Here is a 21,353-nt window from a genome sequence, read left to right on the forward strand (position 1 = left end):
CAATCCGTCACGTCCCAGCACTAAACAGCAAATGGACCTTTAGAGTCTTAAATTTGCAATTAAACGACGATTTGGTTTTTATTTGTTTAAGTTTTAATTATAACAAGTATGAACTGCCGATCAACTGGCTATTTTAAGGCACAAAGACAAGACCAACTGTTTTTCAAACGTAACGTTTGACACGTACATGCAGCTAATCATTTTAAAACCGAGTAGGAAGACGTCAGTGGCAAACTATGACTCATTCATATTTTACTTTGCCAAAAATCTTTATTTAGCGAACTACCATAAAAAAGCCAAGGTGAAAACCTGCCTTTCAACTTTCCAAATTATCTCAAACACAGGGAAAACTGGATATTTATAAACTCAATGTAAACTCCACGAACAGTTTGTAGGATATTAAAGAAAGCGTTCTGTTTATCCTTTTTTAACGTTTCCAGTTAAATCATTTTGCGCGCACACACACCTGTGTATACATAAGGGGAAGCAATTATGGCAATGATTTTTTAATCACGGGCTCTCCGCTTCCAACAATTATGCAAGAGATTAGTTTTAAACTTAAAGCGGTGATGCTTACAGTTCAGATTCGAAAATTTCACAGTAATGGTTGTTCACTTCTTTGTAACACGAGATAAATTAAGAAAAATATTTTTTTTCTTAATTTTTTTTCTTACCGGATATATCAATTATTGTTAAAATCTGTGTGCTGATATTTTAAGCGGTTTTGCAGTCGTATATTGAAACATCGTATGTAGCCCGTGAACAGGCACTCTAGTGTATATTAGGTGAAAACGCGTTCGGCAACCTTTCTCGCCGATTTTTATTTTCGCCCTTTATCCCCCCGGGGAAACCCTCTTAGTGGACTATACGGGGAGGGTCCGCCTGAAAGGAGTACCTTTTTAGGCTGCAGGTACCTTAAGGTTACTTTTGTAAGCGACTACTAATTTAAGCGATTTTAGCGAGTTGGGCGAAAATCACTAAACTTAGGGAGGGGGATGAAAAATTTTCCTCTGCAAACATTTTTTCTCGAAATTCTTACTTTTTTTTGTTATGCATATCGTGTTTGAAAACAATTTATTTGTCTTTCCAGGCCCTGCAAACAATTTTTTTCAATATTTTTCACCCAAAAAAATAATGGTCCACAGTGAATCAATATTAAACAATTGATGCCGAACCCATTTTCTGATCTTTTTAATTAACTTTGTTCTTTCTGGTAATGCAAATGTTCGTTCAATTTAATGCGAGTTTGTTCTTTTTCTGAACATTTATTTCCGTCTTAGCTATATGTTTGTTAAAAACTGGTTTACACGATATCGCTTGTTTTTTAATTTTTGGAAAATCGCTAAATTAAATAGTCGCTAAATCTTGCTCAGAGAAAAACGCTAAAATTAGTAGCCACTAACAGTAGTAACCTTAAGCCAAATAAGGTATTAAAAGGTTAAGGATTTCACGAGTTGGAGTATTAGTAAGGGATAAAGTAAAAAAAGGTAGAGCGGTTTTCATTTGAGAGTCGAAAGTAATTCGCGTTTGCTTTGGTTTTGCATTACTGCACTCAGTGATTGGTTTAAAAATCTCGCGCCATTTTCTCGACCAATCAGAACTAAGGGACCGGTCATTATTTATGTAGAGGGGGGGGAGGGAAAAATATGTTGGAAAGGTCAAAATTTCTGTAAGGCCCCCCCTCCAGGCCATATAAGTAGCAAGTGACCCCCCCTTCTTTATTCAATATTTACGTTATGACCCCCCCCCCCCCCTCACCTCATATCTTCTATTAAATGCATGTTACATACAATCTTAATTGCACACTTGTTCTGATGCACAAAGGCTGGATCAACACTTAGTCAGCCAAGGCTTCTTTGCTATGGATACTCTTCCAGCAATAGGGCAAATTTTGGAGGAGTTATGTGTATAGTAAACATACCTCAATTATTAACTCCTCAACTTTGGAAAAGTGATAGTTTTTACAAATTATGCTCTCATGGTGAACACAAATGTAATAACCATGCAAAATATAATCTTTTCCAATGATTTTCCTAAAGTGTAAAAGAGCTACTTTCTTGTTGTTATATCATGTTTTATTACTTAATTCTTGGGCTATTGCAGTGATAATCATTTTGTAAAAAGAAATAATTTCAGTCAAACCAGATATTAAAGCAGATAGGTCTGGATTCTTTTAATATTTAACTAAAATTTGAGATAACAATGGAGTTTAGAGTGCAAACAGTATTTCTGTAAAATACAAATCACTATAAAAGTTGTACATAATTAGTGGAGTTTAAACAAAAGAAAACAATAGAAATAGCATAAAATTGTACAATTTAGCGTCACTGTTTCACTTATAGTGTTTGCACTCTTCTATTTAACTGTTTTACCCACCTCAAACTGCTGATCCCCCCCTAAACTTCTTTATAAAAAATTTTAGCCCCCCCCTCTTGCCACTCTGAAATAGCCTTGACCCCCCCCCCTTCTTTTTTCCCTCCCCCCCTCTACATAAATAATGACTGGTCCCTAAAACTAAAACCAATCGTGACTCGCTCGCGCACGTTTTCCCGCGCTTCGTGTCGGCTACATGTATTTGCTTGGAGTTTTGATTGGTTCACTGGATTGTCTGTGTCCTTTGTGATTGGCCAGAGTAATTACTTTGGTTTTGGTTTTACGACAAAAGTCTGTGTCTGAGCCAAGTGGCCCATACAGCCGGAGCTTATCCCGGTTTCCGTGGCATTAAGCGACTGAGAGTACTCTCCCCTAGATAGGATGCCAGTCCATCGCAGGCCATTTATACACCTGGGTGGAGAGAGGCACTGTGAGAATAAAGTGTCTTGCCCAAGAACACAACGCAGCGTCCCGGCCAGGACACGAACCCGGGCCGTTCGGCAGATGTTCAGCAAAAGTCTTGCTTTCGTTAATGGTTTATTCAAAGCATGCTTTAAGCTAATGACTACTATTGACTTTTCAAAGAGTCATTAAAAAAGATTTTATTTATTCAGTGTAAGGGTTCACACTATAACTTATAATTAAAATTTGGCAGTCAACATCAAAGTCTGACAAAAAGTGTAAAGTAATTTGCGAACCTTCTCCGCTGCTCGGAAACATCACTTCCCCAAATATTTTTAATTTTTTTGTTTCGTTGTTTCTTCTATTGAAAAAAGTTTACGCACCAAGGAAACAGTATAAGAAAACAATGTTTTGGCAACGATGCTTCCTCGTTTGCGGGAGTCATTTACATCTTTTTACAAGGAAAGCGTATTACATGATTGAACCTAACAAGCAGAAGTGTTGTTCACGGCAGATGTTCAGCAAAAGGCTTGCTTTCATTAATGGTTTATTCAAAGCGAGTTTTAAGCTAATAACTACTATTGACTTTTCAAAGAGCTAGTCATTAAAAAAGATAAATTTATTCAGTGTAAGGGTTCACACTAATATTAAAATTCACATGGCTTATTTCTATCGCTGATTTTTTGACTTTTATAATATGGTTCCACTTGGTGGATGTACCAAATGCTTGATAAATGACAATGAAAAGTAATTTGCGAATGTTCTCCGCTGCTCGGAAACAGCACTTCCCTAAATATTTTCGCATTTGTGCTCACTTACAGAAACATTTTGCTTCTGCAACAAATTTCTCCATTTATGCAACAAGGCAACAGTATAAGAAAATAATGTTTTGGCAACAAAGCTTCCTCATTTGCAAGGGACATTTACATCTTTTTACAAGGAAAGCTTATTACATGATTGAACCTAACGAGCAGAAGTGTTGTTCACGGCAGATGTTCAGCAAAAGGCTTGCTTTCGTTAATGGTTTATTCAAAGCGAGTTTTTAGCTAATAACTACTATTGACTTTTCAAACATTTTGAAGTAAGTGAGGTCGACCCTGCTCCAGTCACTGACCACATAGAAGACAAAAACCCTTTTGCCCTGATGAGATTACAATTGAAATACGAAACAGTTGAAAGATTTATAGGGGTCATGAATGGTCCATCAAAATTTAGCAGTGCTCACAAAATTACAATTTTGTTCAGAAGGCTCGCAAAATTTTAGTGGGTGCTCATTTGCTCGTGTTCGCATACTTTTACAAGTGCTTGCATGCTCAGTTTCTATTGTATTGGAGGTAGCGTTTTAAAAAGTGCTCGTTGCTTGCAAGACTAACTTTTGCCAATGCTCGCAAAGACCATTCTGTAGTGGATGTGCGGATTTAACCGTGGATGATCCAGATTTAACCAACAGTAATAGAGAACGACGCCATTACACTCGTGTACATTTAACCATCACAACTCCAGTGTCATGCTGGGTAATATATACATGGGGGGTGGGGAGGGTAAGGCATAAGTAACATACACTACACATTTGATACCCCTATTTATAAATGGAACTATGGAAGTGTAGCACTGATACAAATGTGCAACAGCAAAATAATTATTATGTATCTTATAACATTTTCAGCTGTTTCCTCATTTCTTCTAAACGTGATTCATACTCATCTACTACTTTAAATACTGTTTCTCGATCCATCTTTCCCTCCTTAATTTTGTGAATTGTGTTTTTCAGTTTTTCTGCTTCATCACCTTGCAAAGTCTCCAAAGCTTCTTCGAGAACATCTATTTCCATCATATTAGACTTTCTCAGTGCAATCTCTTTAGATGGTGACATCTTGACTGCAAAACTGAACCTTGCACCTGACAAGTAAACAGGATACAGTCAAAGCTCTCTTAATGGACACTCTCGTAAGCGGACAGCTCTACTTACGGCCGCCTTTTTAAAAACCCTGTATTAACTCCTATACAAATTTTGTATTTTTACATTCTCGTAAGCGGACATTCCGGTAAGCGGCCGTGGACACTTTCGGAGATTATGACTTGGACTTTTTTCTTTGTTTTTAAGCTCCCCTAAGCAGACATCCCAAAGAAAATCCTTTTAACAACCTTGTATCAACATTACAATGATTTTACAGTACCATATATTTCTGTCTTTGTTTTGTCGTCATTCAGGTCCCTCAGGTTATTTTAAGCTGGGCAAGCTCCCGTAAGTGGCCATCTATCCTCTTCACCTCTAGTGGCTGCTTACGAGAACCATTCTCATAAGTGGCCAGCTCCAGTTACGGACACTTTTTTCGCATCCCGAGGGTGTCCACTTATGAGAGCTTTGACTGTATTACACTGCTGCACACTGTAAGGTTTAAGCCCTGTCCAGGATCACTGCACTGTGTTATTGGGCAAGACACTTAGTGTCTCTCTCTATAGCTTCCCAGGTATATAAATAGCTAATGCAAATTTATTTCTAAGGTAGCCCAGCAATGGACCACCATCCCATCCAGGGAGGAGTATTTAAAAGTATTACTACTACTACCGGTAACTACTTCTCATTTAATCCCAGCGCCTCTTTGAAAAAAAAACCCACAACAATTTGGATTTTTGAAATATTGAGACCCCATTTTGGGTGGTGTGGGAAGGGAAGGGGCGTGAAGATTGCTTGTTCCTCATAAAAAAATACAATAATATTGATCCAGACCTTCAGGTAAGTTAAGGGCCTGATCATCCAGACTGTATAGTAAGGGGGAGGCGCGCTCTCGAAAAAAATTTTTCTCGGCCCTTTGGGCCTCAGTTTGGCCTAAAAATAAGGTGGGGGCCTGGGACTTCCGGGCCCCTTCCCCTAGATCTGCCACTGATAATCATTGTTTTTTTAAATTATTATTTTATTTTTAAATAAGTGAATGAATTAGTTCTGTACCTTCATATGTCAATGGTGGTGGCCTGGCGCTATGTGGGATTGTCCCATGAAAAATAGCAACACGTCCATATTTTGGTCTCACTGCAAAGATGACCTCATTCCCCTCCATATCACTAAAGAACACTGTCTCGCCATGATGGTTCTCAGTCCAGTTTTGATTGAGGTAAATTAACAGAGTAAATTCATTCTCGTAATCTGCACAATCTGTGTGGATCGTAGTGGTGTCGACACTCTGGATATTATTGCATCCAATATCGTAAGGGTAATATCCTTCCCTTCCCGAGACAGCAGTTACAATCTGACTGATCAGCTGCCACAATGAAGTTTGAACAAAGTCGTCAACTTCAAATGCCATAATCCACTGCACGCTGTCTGTACTGTCCATGCCAGCAGCATTGTCATTATATCCACTACTTACAACTGTTTGTCTTAGAGCATCAAGTTCTCTAGCGGGAACGATGTTATCCAAGACAATAACACAACGGCCATCACTGGTTGTAAAATTCCTAGTGATAAATTGTTTTATGTCCAGCTTTTCACTAGGGGTTGTGCCAGTTTTAGTCAGAAATTTAAAACTAGGATAATGCTCAAAAGAGAAAGTGCCTCTTGTTGACGTAGTGTCAGGTGATACATGTAGTTCCTTGATTTCCGAATGACGCTTTTCATCAGACTGCATGATGTGAATTTTAATTACATACAAGCGCTCTGTCATGTCAATAGCTGGGGGCTTGATCACATGTTCCAGCGAGGCAGGTAAAATGACCAGCCTTCCATTCTTGGGGTACACAGCTTTTAGAATTTCACCATCCTCATACACAACCAGTTCACCATAGCCGTTGCGTCTCCAATTCTGTACAAGAAAAATAACAGCGATATAACTGTTGACATTATTTCCATTGAATTCCCACTTGCTACACGTACATGTATGGCTCGCTTTGATGTTGATTTGGCCTTCAATTGCCAGTATGCTCCAATCACCCTTTGATCTAAAGTGCGATGACAATGTATCTGATACTTTTCTCCAAGAAGAAGACCTCGTAAAAGTTGGAGAAGTCAGGTTAGCAGACCAACTATAGCAGGATTGTGCTGAGAATGCCTCCGTTTGACTATCCGAACTGATGTTGTTCGGTTCATTTGGCTGGAAACTCCATAGCGTTTCGTCTTGGCTGAGCAAAGTCTTCATTTCCCAAATTTCATTGGTAGTAAATAAATTGTCCTTAACCAAAACATCCTCCGAGGTAAATGAGCCCGATAAGGAGCTCCTTAAAAGAAGACAAAGCAAAAAGACGTAAACTGAGCGGGCCAAGTTTGAATTTGTGGCCATTTCGAAGCGATCTCGACGTCGGCATAAGTTTACAAACTGTAAGCTTATTATGTTGGGCTCATCCTCGGTGTAAGAACCTGTGAAGAAACTCACCGGTGACGTAAAACAAAGAACGAACAAAGCAACAAAGAGCGTCAAAAACAATTCAGAACATGAAAACAAAAGCTCCAAAACAAAGAAAAATATCACAGGTTCTTACACCGAGGTAAACCCGTATGTTGCCAGGATCTCGATCATCATGTAAGGGTCATGTAAGTTATCCTTGGGCTCAGTAGCCGCTCCTGAGGTGAAAACGTGATGCGTTTTATCTCTTTTATTAGTTGGTAACTTTGTGGAGACGATAGATTAGCCACCTCCAAAGTGACCCTTTTTCTTCCCACTGTAGTTTTTTAACTAAACAACAATTTTATAATGATAATACAATTGTTTGGTATCAACGAAAAGCTTCATTTCTCGCGGCGCTTTTTTTAAATCGCGCGGACAATCGCGCGCGTTTCGTGGGAGCGGGAATATGTAACCGCTACATTTTGCCCAGCAACCGCGCCTTCCAGGTCTTCGAAAGTGAGTGACGAACATGGCGGATCCATTGTCGCTTCTTCGTCAGTACAACATAAACAAGAAAGAGATCATAGAAAGAGCAGATGAAGTCATATTCGATGAGTTCTCATTTCCGAGGACAGCAAAGACGAATTATGTCATTTTCAAGTGAGTAGATTGTTGTGTTACTGTTCTGAAAGCTTCCGACTTTAATGTCAGAAATTAAAGCTATTAAACTACCCGTCGACTTTTACTTCCAATTGCGCTTCGTTAAATTAGTGATTTGTTGCTATTTGTGTTTAAACTGATTTATAATTTGTTTTCTCAGATCTCAGCCGAAGGAATACTATACTTTGGAGTCACTGTTGTTTCTGTTGAAGAATGTGCATTTATCACATCCAATCTACGTCCAACGTGCAGCGGTGAGCAAATGAAGATTTTACATTGTATAGATAAACACACCTGGGAACGTTTGATCGTTGTTGTTACCTTGTTGTGATTTAACTATATTATGTTAATTTAGTAACTCCAGTCTGCTTTTGTCGCTGCAGTAGCATTCAGTTTGTATTGTTATCTTTATGAAGCAATAATGTTGTTAATTGAATAGTAAATAAAATTTAAACGCTCGCCTCTTTAAAATTTACAAGAGTGATCTTGTCCTAACGTACATTTTGTTTATTCTATTATCAGGGTACAAAGATCCCAGTGGTGAGATATCCTGACAGAAAGGTGTGCATTTTTTATTCTTTTCTTCGGTTTAGAATTTTTACATCTCCCACCATACTTATGGATCACATGTGACCCGGCATAGCAAATCGAACCCAATCGAACTAAATTTCAATCGAACTCAATCGAACCCAATCGAACTCAATTCATGGATTGAGTTCGATTGAGTTCGGCAATCGAACCAAATCGAACTCACCGAAAAGGAAAATATCCAATCGAACTCAATCGAAGGTTCGATTTTCGAACTCTTGATTTTTGTAAAATCGGCATTGAAAATCTATAACCAGATCTTAGATGATCGAGTTACTTCAGCCCGGAGTTTAGCACGTGGGTTGTAAACTTCAAATGCGTAGTAAAAGGCTACCAGGAATGCCGCTTTGACGTCAAGGATGGCGAAGATTTCAATGTTTTAAAAAAATCGCATGATAAATTTTGCATTCATCGGACTGAAAAGCTCGAAAAAAAAATCCGTGTTCCAGATGGGATTTGAACCCACGACCCTCCGTGATCTATTTTAAAAAATCGGCGAGAAAGGCCGTGCATTCCGAATTGCAAACGAGCGCGGACAATTAGGTCACCTTCAACGTAACTAGTTTCTTCCCTGTGGCAAGTAACACTCGGAATTGTCAATTTGCAATTGTAAGTTAGCTTTAAAAGGAATAACGATATTTTTGTTTTGTTCTGTTCTGTTCTCTTAACTGCGGGCAGGGGTTTCTGTTATTAGCTGTTATTTAATAAACTGTAAAAAAGCGCAAGAAAAAACTGCTTTCGACGGGATTGCTTTGTATGTATAGGTTTCCCAGAGCCAATCGAACGCAATCCATTTAATTGTGTTCGAATTAGTTCGGTTACCGAACTCAATCGAACCCAATCTGATTGATTGGGTTCGATTGAGTTCGATTTGTTCGGAAATCGAACTCACTGAAAGTCCGATGTTCGATTTCGTTCGATTGCCGAACTCAATCGAACTCAATCCATGGATTGAGTTCGATTGAGTTCGATTTTCGAACGTTCGATTAGTTATGCCGGGCATGTGAACAAACATGGGAAAGTTAAATGAAATATGCATGTTTCTGGAGCTTGGGTTGTGTGGTGGTGGTTGGGGGGGGGGGAGGCTACAGAAACTTATTGATCACATAACTATATTATTGCAGATATTTTTTTCTAAGCAAGGGATTTTGTCAATCCAGTGGACAGTGTGTCAATCCAGACTAAGTTTTCAAAGGTCAAAAACACAACGTTGACGAGACGACAGTCTCGCAACAACTGAAGCTGTTTATAATTGCAAGCTTTTATTAGTATCACAAGAAAAATTTCAATTGACTTATAATTCAAGCACTTTTTGCTCATCGGTTCAATTTTTTGTTTATTTCACGGTAGAAAGTACATGTATGTTTCATTTAATTGTAAAACTTGGAGAACTATCTTTTAAAGTAATGATGACTTGATAACCTCTTTTTCATGTCTGTTTCAGGGATTGCTAAGTTATCTCAATGGCGAGGCAGGTAAGAATTTTAGTCAACATTTATTGATCAGTTGTAAGAGTAATTTATGGTTGCATAATGCAATAAAGGAGATGTTTTGCATTGCTGGAAATATGTCCTCAAGAAGTTCTTGACTGGATTGCTTTTGTGATTAGTCACTAACAGGTTTGTCTTGATCATCATATAGATTCTTCAAGTAGTATCGACAAGAGTGTGCCACTGGAGATGCCTAACCAGCGCTCAGCTGTCGCACAAGCACAAGGTATTTGATTGATTGACATAAGATTGTTTGTAAATTTTCATTCTTACGACAATTGATTGATAAACTTTGTTATAAATGATAGCAAAAAGACCAGGAGATGACTCTGTAGGCGGAGAGTTCAAGAAGCCAAGAGTAGAGGTCAGTATGCAGGAAAAGAGTTGATGATGCAATTTAACATCTCTTATTACCTAATACCCATTCCCTCTATAGCGCGCGCCTGCGCGAGACTCAGCAACAATGCACGTTGCTGAGTCTCGCGCATGGTTTGATGAATACAACTACCGTGATTCCCTGCAGGCGCACGCTATAGCATAGAGTGAATCGGGTATTGTTATCATTCCATGTGAGACAAACATCTGAGATTCAAGCCAAAAAAATATACATGTATTAACTTTGCAAAGCTCGTTATAAACCTGTTGAAGGTTAAGATTTATTTCATTGGCATATTCTGGTGAGTTTTTATTTACAGCAGAGACATTATACCCTCCATTTTATTATCTAGATCATTTTTATCTGCAGCACTTGTAAAAAACTAACTGTTTCTCGTGTGTGTTTTTACAGACTGAGCAGTTGCGACTGGATAAGGTAAATTAATGTGATATTACTTTTGTTACACTCCCCTTTCCCCTTCTCAAAGAAAATTCATTGGAAACAAACCCCAAAATACTACTAACAATGTCTTGTATAACCTAACTTTTCCACAAGAGTGAATGGAGGTGTCTTCGCATCACAAATTGAAATACTGTGTATGGTTCCCTTCGTGGAACCTTTAGCGTAATAAAACTCTCTCTTTCTTAGGTAACATGTCTAGACAAATTACACAAACTGCATAAAAGATTATAAAAATTGAGTTTCATATCAAACTTTGGATGTTAATTAAAAATAATTTTCCTTACAGAAGCATCTACCAGTAATATATTTTTAATTGATATTTAACCTGTACATCAGAGGTATGAAAATTTTTGTTTTCATTTCTGTTCTTAGAAAAGGTTGGAGGCTCGACTTGAAGGACACAAGGAAGGAACTGTCACTACTCAAGAGATCAGGTACATGCAGTTCTGCATGTTTAAAGGAGAAGTTCACTCCAGAATGGCCATTTATTTTCTTTACGCCAATAAAAAGTTTACACAAAGATATGTTATTCACCAAAATTTCAGCCTCCAACGTTTGCTATAACCCTATGAAATCTTTCCCAAAACTCGACAACTGAATGCCGCCATCTTGGAGCTGGTAATGTATGCATGACGTCAAAGAGCTTAGCCTGAAGTTTGGCCGTAAAATTTTAATAGTCGAAACTCCTCGTGTTTTGTATTTCTTGGAGCTCTGTTTGAGCAAAATGGAGATGCACAAACAGGCATTTTGACAAACAAAGGCCACTACGAAGAAACAAGGAGTTTTGAGTATTTAAATTATCCCGCCAAACTTCAGGCTGAGCTCTTTGATGTCACGCATACATTACCAGCTCCAAGATGGCGGCGTTCAGTTTTCAAGTCTTGGGAAAGATTTCGTAGGGTTATAGTGCACATTGGAGGCTGAAATTTTGGTGAATAATATATCTTTGTATAAATTTTTTATTGGCCTAAAGAAAATAAATGGCCATTCTGGAGTGAACTTCTCCTTTAAATATTCTTTATCTAGAGATGAATGTTGACATTGCAGCCAATCTTGATATACTCAAGATGTGTTGAACTTTAACATCATTTAAATTTTATAACTTGCATCAGTATACATTCTTTTGTGATTTGAAAGAAAGAGAAAACTTGAAAAAACTTCCTGTAGTTTCCAAGGAAAATTACAAGGAATCTTTTTATTCTCCCTGGCAAGGATATCTTCGTTACATTTTGGTCGAGCTTGATTCCTGTTTTGTTTTGTTTTTAATTTGTAAAGATCCTTGAGTGATGCTATGTCAGTTGAGAAGATTGCAGCCATCAAGGCCAAGCGTCTGGCAAAGAAAAGGACCACCATTAAAGTGGATGACGACTTGGAAGCAGGTGTTTTGGTAAGCAAAAAAATAAAAACGTTTGACTTGAGGAGTGTGTAGGCATGTGTAAAGTCTCAATGCTGGCATGCAAATATGTTTGTAGGGTAGTGGGAGGAGATAAGATGCATCTACATGCTGCTTGTTAACCTTAACAATACTTGTGAACTTCAAACAATTATTTTTGGTGGTTGGATTATTATTTTCATTTACTTATAATTTGTAGGAACAAAGATTTTTTGTGGATGCCGAAGTTGATGTCACAAGAGACATAGTTAGCCGTGAGCGACCTTTACGTACACGAACATCTGTCCTGCAAAGTTCTGGCAAGGTTTGTAATCATGGTTTTTATTGATCTTTACATTATAAATTTAATATTATATTTCAGCAAATCAATGCTTTGGATAACAGACATTTACAGGTTTAATATTTGGACTGTAGTTAGTAGCTTCCCCAGAGTTGCGCACTAGCAGACCCCAGGTGCCACAGGGGACTTACTTTTGTTTTTGGGCACTTGTATAACTTTTGCTATCATGAAAGCTTTAAAAACCTGGGCACCCAAGATTTCTTTCATAAGAGCCTTCGGGCACCCTACAAAAAAAAAATTATTATTCTAATAGCACAGCTTTGTTCCCTATTGCACTTAGTATCATTGGTGGATTTTAACACTTTCCTTTCCATATTTAAACTGAACCTCACATATCATTTTTCATGTTTATTAATTAATTAATTAATTAATTAATTAATTAATTAATAGTAATGTTCATGAATTATGTTTTCAGCAATTTCTGAAGAATGTGTTGGCCATTCTCCAGTCAGTGAAAGCCCAGGAAGAAGGAAAGGTCAAACAGCTACAGAACCAGGATCCCTTTGCCACCCCTGTAAGTACACAGAACTTTTCTTTTGCATTTATTAAATTCATGGTAACAAACATGTTATGTGCAGTGCGCAGTTCATGTAATGAATGATCCAAAACCTATAGTGCATTGACAGGACTGTCATTAGCAATTCGCTTTGTATGCAATTGTAACAAAACACAAATCAACATCTTCACCTGTAACATCGAGTGAACTCACCCTGTAACAGGTGTTATATGGGTTACAGCCCTTTAATGACAGCCCTGATTGTGAAAGTCATTCAGAAAATAAAATACTAGTTCCTGCGTAGTATGTACTAGTAGAAGTTTCACTGTAAAAATCATCTGGATGCGTTGGTTTAACAGGCAGAGCTGTGCAGTTACTTGCCCAGCAGGAGAATCTAGCAGTGCCTGGGTGCCACAGTCAACTTACTCCTGTCTTTGTACGACTTGTATAACTTTGCTATCATGAAAGCTTTCAAGAGCTGGGTGCCAAAGATTTCTTACTTAAGAGCCTTTGGGCACCCTGCAATTATTCTAAGAGCCCAGCTAAAGTTGACAGGGCTCAAATAAAGTACCGTCCAGTCATCTGGGACAAGTAGATTCTCCTACTGGGCAAGTAACTGTCATTCTCACTTGCTTGATGGGCAAGTGCGCAGCCAAGTTGTCTGCTGACTAAATCTTAACGAAATAAACTAAGGCAAGCATGGAACTGCCCCAGGCAAACAAAACTTGGAATACAAGTTTATTTTTGAGCCCTGACCTATTTGTGCATTTTGCTATCTCTGAATGCCTTACATGCCATTGATGGTAGGTTCTTGTTTTCTAAGCTTTGTTCTGTTATTTGATCTTGAAACAGGAGATCAGAAAGAAGCCTGCAACTCCAGTGCCATACAACAGATATGATCAGGAAAGATTTAGAGGAAAAGAAGGTGCAGTGCAGTACTGACGTGCTTCTTTCATGTTTCTACATGTGGTAGTGAATCACACTAATGAATGTCTGTGAGGGATATTTCTGATAAATCCAAACCTTTTGGTATTTAAAGAAAAAGTTTATTTGTCTGACCCACCTGCTGGGAGTGACCTTCATGTTGATTTTCTTCTAGCTTTCAGATAAAAGCACTTTGTTACTCAAAGATTTGTTTTCTTCTACTAATTCCTTGATTCGCTTTTATTAACAGAAACTGAGGGATTCAAAATTGACACAATGGGAACATATCACGGTCTCAGTTTAGAATCTGTGAAGGTGGAGTGTAAAAGTTTCAATTCTTCAAACTTAATGGAGGAAATTACATGTTAAGGCTACATTAATTTTTATACTGTTTAACATTAGAGAACTCAAATATCAGAAAACAGTTGAGTGTTCTTAGTAAGATGTATCATTAACGACACTCGTTGCTATGACTGCTTTGGTAATACATTGTATGTGATTACATGAAGAAGTGATTAGTAGCATTCTCACAAGCTTGCTTTATTATCTACTCACAGGAGGGAATCCAGAAACCAGCTAGGAAAGTCTTACCCAGTCCCTCCCCTCATACACAGCCAAGCAAGTCACCCAGGCCTAGTGGTGAGTACCAGAAACCTTTGAAATCAAATTATGTTTATCATAATAGCACTTAACTTTTTTTACTCTTGCGTCTTTAAAACAGTACAATAAACAAATAAACAAAGTAAAAAAAAATAAAGTTCAAGCTAGTTCCACAGTTCCTTCTTCCTTTTATGGTTCATTGTGACTGTGACTTCTACTTAAATTCACTGTACACTTCTTGTGGCTTTGTTTGAATTACTCTGGTCCACTTACGCGTATAATTCCAACAATATGGATCTATAAAAATATTGTTTTCTGAGTGTTCAAGGTTTTGTCGTTTTCCTTGTCAAAGCGTAACAGTCAAAGTACCACTGAGTGTTTCATTCTAGTTCGAATTTGTAGTATTACTTATTTTATAGTCTTGGGGAAGTTAATTAAAAAGTCAGCTTTTTGTAATTATTCCAATGAACCATTTGACATACCGGTACCTAAGTGATTTTTGTTTTTGTTTTGTTTTGTTTTTCAGCCCCTCAAAAACCAGCTAAACGAGGTAAGATGATTCAAAGAACAGAAAGTGATCTTTATTTTCTTGTGTTTCCAAATTGTGCTCAAGTTCTTTTGAAGTCTGTTGTCTGGTAAACATAGTTGGTATGGCTCCAGTCAAGGCTTGAATCCTACTGGACGTCACTCAAGGTGTTAGGTAGTCTCCTTTGCAGTAGTTATTTGGGTCGCTGTGTAACGCTTCTTCCAACTAAGTACATCGTAGGGAGAAGCATTAGTGATGGCCCAATAATGAGGGGTAAGGTAAAGAATCCGATCCAAACAACGTGTCGGTAGCATATTGGTCAACACTTCACCAAAGCTTCAGCTGACACATCACCGTTGTGTCACTGATGCTTCGGCTGACACGTCACCGATGTGTCGTCGACGCATTGGCTGACACATCACCGAAGTGTCACCAATGCTTCCACTGACACACTACCGATGTGTCGGCCAACACGTCACCGACGCGTCAGCCTACAGACCGGCATACTACCGACATGTAGGTTGTAAGACAACTGAGAAGTTGTTGCTGGGGAGATAGAAAGCTGTAACACCTGCAATATTGCTTAGACTTTAAAGTTACCCAGATGACAATGTGAAATAGAGATCTGCAGTCAATATTTACTTTTAAATTTGAGAATGTAAACGTCCTCTTGTAATGACAACCCATTGAATTGTTTGAATTGTTTCTTCCAGTCATAGAGGAGTAAATCTAGTTCTAGCTTATTTTCTCTGTGGATGAGGTGTACATGTACTTTGAAACAGTTATTGGATGAGGTTTTTGTGATATCGGAATAATCATTCAGCTGAGGCTCGGAAATCATGCATTGCGCACCGAACCTACAGATTAGTGAATAATCTGCTAGCAGATTATTCACTAATCTGTAGGTTGCGTTGATTCTCAGAATTAACTGTAGCTCTTAGCCAATGAGAAGACAGATAGTGACTGCAATGTATAATAACAGTTATAATTTGTATCTTATTCTTTGTATCTCATTTCCAGAATCACGCACTCCCATCATCATTATTCCTGCTGGTGCAACATCGCTTATAACACTTTACAACGCTCAGGATCTTCTGCAAGATTTCAAGTAAGTGCAGCGTAAGAAAAACGTGTAACAAGGGCTTTCAACAAATTTGGTGTTATAACTTTTTGCTAGACATTACACTCGCTTTTCGCTCTCAAATCACTTGTTGCACCAAGTATATTCCCTGTCAGATACGCTTCGAGAATTGGCTGAGCTCACAGCTTTCTTGAGAGAAGTTATTTAGTAACGTGATTTAACTTTGTGACAACAAGTCGACCCGACAACTTTCGTGCGCTCGGAAACACTCGTGAATGTTGCTTATTGGTTTATTAGAATGTATGTTTTGACGAGGATGCAGCACTCTTCCCTCGACTTTACAGCAATAGTAAAGGGACTTGTACTTGAATTGTAGAGATTTGTGTTCATTTTAAAGGTTCATAAGTTCTGAGGAGAAAAAGGCTCAAGGTGCCAGACGTGAAAACGAGGTTCTGATTCAACGAAGAAAAGAAATCTCTCAGGCCCAGGCTGCACCGGGAGCAACGTCAACCACAGTCACTGTACCATACAGAGTGATTGACAACCCAGCCCGCCTACAACCCAATGACTGGTGAGTTTAGTTTCCTTGCTTTACAAGCGATTCCTTGCCAATTTCGCGCGTTAAGGACTAAGTCATGTTACCTTAAGTCATTTTTTCAATGTACAGAATTTTGTTAAGATTAATAGAAAACGCGAAAATAACCTTTCACTAACGTAAAAAGATGAAAATAAATTACAAAGCTACAAGTGTGACTACAACTGGGGAAGATTGAAATGGATTTCGATTAAGGAACTTGAAAATTATAGGGTAAATGTTTGAAGATTCACTTACTGTTAGCAAGCTCTTCTAAGGACCAGTTTATATGGAGTAGAGTTGTCCCTGGTAGGAGGGTTACCCTCTCCCCCGCGCTATCTTTTACCACGCGTTTATATGAGAAAGTTGTCCCTGTTGACCGAGCCAAAACTTGGCCCTGTCAGTTCAAAAGACTGGCGAAAGTTATTTTGAAATAGCTATATTTATGGCGGCCTTTTCTAAAATCAGGAACGCTGAATCGTCGACGAAGACCATTTTGGACAAATTTACCGCCGACTTCGTTGTTGTTTTGGCCGATTGCAGCATTTGCGCATGCTCCGTATGTGTCAACTTGTCCCTGGTAGGCGAGGCAAAATTAACAAAACTGTTTATATGGAAAAAAGTTGGCTCGCTCCCCACTCCACAGGGTCACCCTACCTTCAAAGCGAGTGACCCTCCTCCCCGGGTCTCCCTGCCCCCGAGCCAACTTTGAAATTTCTCATATAAACAGTTCGCAGCTATTTATAAAGAAACGAATGAAAAGCTCTGTCGCCTGGGGTGGCTCGGTATGGAGGGTAACTCTCCTACCAGGGACAACTCTCCTACATATAAACAGGCCCTAAGTCGTGCTACATGTACTCGTTACATTTTCCTCAGTTATTCAGTACAGTACATAGTCGTTTGCTTTTAATAGTCTGAAGTGATGTTGCCTATCTCTTTCGTGAACTAAGTGTCACATAAAGCTAAGTTTGAATGTAAATCAGAGAAATTTATAACAAATAATTTTGACAGCCTTTTATTAACCTGTTATTTCCATTGTTTCTTGTAACAAGTCAAGTTACGTTTTTAGGTCGCTACTTTCGAAAATTTACAGTACTAGGACATTGTAGTTCTAACACCACTTCTAACTGTTTTTTCCGTTCTCATAGGAATCGTGTGGTAGCAGTGTTTGTTCAGGGCCCTGCTTGGCAGTTCAAGGGTTGGCCCTACAGCTCTCCAGTCGACATTTTCACCAAAAGTACGTTTAAACTGTCACATTAAACGTTACTTTACCTTTCTGCCAAGGTTTTGGTTGGCGAGTTTTTCAACAACAAAAAACTCTCTCCACGTCGAAAACAAGCCTCGTATTGGGACTAAGTTAATTATGGTTGAGAAAGATCGATGCGGAATACGAAAAACAAACGAAACAAATACGCCAAGATCCACTAACATGCGTATATAGCTCTTTTAATTTCGTAATACAGTAATAAGTTAATATATAGTGAGTGACGCACTAGGTGTCCAGACGTGGTTGACCCTTCTCATTTCGTATACTTATTGTGTTGCAGCCAAGGGGTTTTATCTGAAGTACGACGAGATGAAGACGGATCCTAATGTTCAGAAATGGGACGTTCAAATTCTTACTGTAAGTTATTCTACTAACAACCGCAGACTTTTCTTTGTTGTTGGTCTACAGATGGGACTGTTTAGATAACTGTTCCGTGATATGTTTACTTCCAGATCAGCCGAAATAAAAGACATCTGGATAAAGCCTCTATTATCAGATTCTGGGAAATTCTTGACAAGTAAGTTTACCCTAGATTTCGGTGTTAAGTCTTAGCTCATCCTTGGGGCCTAAACTGGTAGCCGTTGAATGCGCTAAGGGAAGGTTTCTTAAATTTAAAGGAAGTACTGTATTTCCTTTTTATCGTACTTACTAAAAGCTTGATTTTACTTTCCCTACAGATTTATGACCAAGAACAAGCCACACTTGCGCTTCTAAGCTTGAAGATCAGTTTACAGTGCTGAGCTGTTGTCTTGTGAATGGTCGACTGTTTACGCACTCTCATACACAAGATTTTTTTCTTACGAGGCGACAGCTGCGTGCAGCTAACAATTCAAAACGTTCTTATCCAGTCCATATTGAACAGCAGTTTAGTCTGCAGAGGAGAACTGTGGAATCTACAAATACATGGAATGGCTTTGTCATCAAGGAGTTTTCGCTTGGAAAAACTGAAAATGTAACGCTGTCACGGGAAAGTACTTCTCGTGAGCGAGCTTTCATATGAATGATTGCGGATTTCAGCAACAGACTTAGTTATACCTAAAGTAACGACCCACTGTTACTCTTAGTCTAAAGGGAACGGGTTAAAATTAATAACGGTCAGGCAGCCTTCATGGGTCTTCATGCGGGGGTGCTTTTCAGATGACTTTCGAAAGTATAGTAACAAGAACTGAACGTCTTTGTACCTGTGTATGCATACCACTTGTGTCTTATCAGCAGCACAAGATTCATATTGAAAAAGTAGTTCTACTTGATAGCGATCGCTAGAGGACCGAAACAAAGAATCAAAACAAGATTAAAATTTCCCGCATTGATTTTGTTTGTCTCTAAGCTTCGCTATCGAGTGAAATTTTTTAATTTATCTCTGAAAATGCATGATTGTAGTGTATTGATAACTCATCTTTTTATTTTTGATTTTGCGAAAAGCGTCATTGTTTCCCTGATCAATTCTACCATTTCGAGGCAGGGGCGGATCTAGGGAGAGGGGAGGGGGTGCGCTCCCCCTCCCCCCTGAGATGACCTGCGGCTTTCTAATACAACTGGTATTCTGCCAAAAAAATACGCCATTAATTAGTGGTGCACCCCCCCCCCCTCCCCTAAGAAAAATCCTGAATCAGCCCCTGCGAGGAAGTATACGATTTCGTGGAAACTGACATCTGAAATACAATGGTATGTTCAAGCACGTAGTCTTGCTTAGAAATACGTTTCGATTGATTCAGATTTTACTTGATATTTATTTGCCTAACTTCCAATTCAAACAGCGCGTTTCGTGCACAATATACAACTTTTGGGCGTTAATTGATGAATACGAACACAGGGTAACTTACAAGGTATACAGAATTCTTTAGCCAAAATGTGTTTTAGTGACCCTTTTGCCAAGAGGATGCCTTGTTTAAATATAAACATCTTTTCTTTTCTTGGACTGTTGGCCCTGATGTACAAATTAATTTAAGGGTGAATAAGTTGGGGGATCCTTGTAGTAAGAAGCTTCTGTTAAGAATACGAAAAAAGTATTTCTGTACTTAGGCCCTGGTGAAGAACGTAAGAATGAGATACTCTCATTTTCCCGCCGACTCGATTTAATTTAACCTTTGTGGGACTTGACAATGGCTCTCTTAAGCATGTGGAAAAAAGCGCACAACGTTATCGCGAAAATTGCTATTTCCCGAGAATACAAGGTTTGTGACGTCGCCTGCGACATCATGCGCCAGAGAGATTTAAAGTCTTCTGATAGTTATTTTGGAAAGTTTCTGGTGAACAGTATTTTTTGATGGGTACATTGTAAATATTTATCTAACCTAAATATGTGTACTCTTCAGAGTTGAATAAACCTTTTTGCTACCATTTGACTCATTCCTGCTAATTTAGGGTCGTGGTTTAAGGAAGTGAAGTTCTCCGAGGTAGCCTGCTAGCAGGCTCGAGTTTCGGAATGCATGCGCGTGACGAACCTGCGATAAGAAGTCGGCGAGTGAAGCAAACTTATGTATAAGCGTGAAATTCGCGCTAGACTTCTCCTCGCCGCCTCCTTCGCCACTCGCGCGTGGATTCCCAAACTTGAGCCTGCTTGAAGGGTATCTCCGAGGTTCCGTAAGCAGGGTTGCCACGGGTCAGGAAATGGACTGGGAAAAATATAATTCCTCAAGGTCAGGCAATTTTATTTTGAGTCACGGAAAATCGTCATATTGAAGAAAAGTTAGAGAAAACAAATTATATCACCGATCTGACAATTTGCAAATTTCTGTCTTTTCTCTTTAGAATGGAGGTTGACTATATCTGACATTTTGCAAATTTTTGTCAGGGAAATTTGGTTTTTATCAGGGAAAAGTGAGGGAATTTTGAAAACTGATGTCTGGAAACCATGGTAAAATATCGGGGGCTCTCAGAACAGAACATACCAGGAAACGTAAGCTGTAAGTTACCGGCCAGGTTAGAATCGACCACCAGCTCTAGGGCAAATGAGTTCCCAGCTGCTCGTATGAGGATGAACACAAACGACACCTCTTTCCCGATACTGTTTTCAATTTCTCGAGAAGAAGCAGTACAACAAACAAAAGCATAGTTGATCAATCTGCTTTATTAAGAGCTGCGATTTTAGTGACGGCTATTAGGTTTGTCAAAGGGTGCAACTTATAGCATATGACTATTGAGCAAGAGTTTAGCCACGAGAAACGGACTTTCCTTAAAAGAGAGAAGAAGCCCATACAGTTGAGAGATTGAGAGATTTATTTGCATAATTCTTGCAATTTTATTTGAGCAAATTTGTTCAAGTCAGGGCACCCAGACCTTACTTCTTTTTAATGCCTTGATATCATGCGAAGAGAAGTTACCTAATGACCCCATCCGGGATTTAAATATATAAGCGAGAAATGTAAATCTTCCTTTAGAAGTTCATAAATTGTCACTCTATCTGCCTAACTCGAAGAGTAGAACTAATCCACAGCGTGAGTGGCACACTGCCCTTGGCCCAGGGGGGTACTCCGGCTTGA

The 21,353-nt window shown here is 38.8% G+C and overlaps 3 protein-coding genes across 3 annotated transcripts in view; 1 reads left to right on the forward strand and 2 right to left on the reverse strand.

The window, feature by feature from the left end:
- Positions 1-2,949: 2,949 nt before the first annotated feature.
- On the reverse strand, positions 2,950-7,287 carry LOC144628018 (uncharacterized). Its single transcript, XM_078486074.1, has 2 exons — positions 5,726-7,287; positions 2,950-4,674 (listed from the first exon to the last, which is right to left on the reverse strand). Exons 1-2 carry the CDS (start codon positions 7,047-7,049, stop codon positions 4,427-4,429), a joined length of 1,572 nt encoding a protein of 523 aa, XP_078342200.1. The 5' UTR covers positions 7,050-7,287; the 3' UTR covers positions 2,950-4,426.
- A 318-nt stretch (positions 7,288-7,605) lies between these two features.
- Positions 7,606-20,211, forward strand: LOC144627957 (parafibromin-like). Its single transcript, XM_078485987.1, has 21 exons — positions 7,606-7,754; positions 7,915-8,008; positions 8,277-8,315; positions 9,787-9,817; positions 9,984-10,058; positions 10,141-10,196; positions 10,620-10,643; positions 11,043-11,104; positions 11,946-12,057; positions 12,263-12,367; positions 12,819-12,917; positions 13,752-13,824; positions 14,074-14,138; positions 14,381-14,462; positions 14,950-14,973; positions 15,970-16,057; positions 16,428-16,601; positions 17,753-17,841; positions 18,152-18,228; positions 18,324-18,388; positions 18,549-20,211. The coding sequence occupies exons 1-21, from the start codon at positions 7,624-7,626 to the stop codon at positions 18,583-18,585; spliced, it is 1,602 nt and encodes a 533-aa protein (XP_078342113.1). The 5' UTR covers positions 7,606-7,623; the 3' UTR covers positions 18,586-20,211.
- A 710-nt stretch (positions 20,212-20,921) lies between these two features.
- Positions 20,922-21,353, reverse strand: part of LOC144667298 (ATP-dependent RNA helicase A protein-like) — a 32,185-nt gene continuing 31,753 nt past the window's right edge. The window contains exon 31 of the mRNA XM_078528692.1: positions 20,922-21,322. The gene's annotated coding sequence lies outside the window, so the exon portion shown is untranslated. The remainder of the gene's footprint in view (positions 21,323-21,353) is intronic.

The sequence above is a fragment of the Oculina patagonica genome, chromosome 1, assembly GCF_052425735.1.
Source record: "Oculina patagonica isolate OP01 chromosome 1, crgOcupat, whole genome shotgun sequence".
Lineage (NCBI taxonomy): Eukaryota > Metazoa > Cnidaria > Anthozoa > Scleractinia > Oculinidae > Oculina > Oculina patagonica.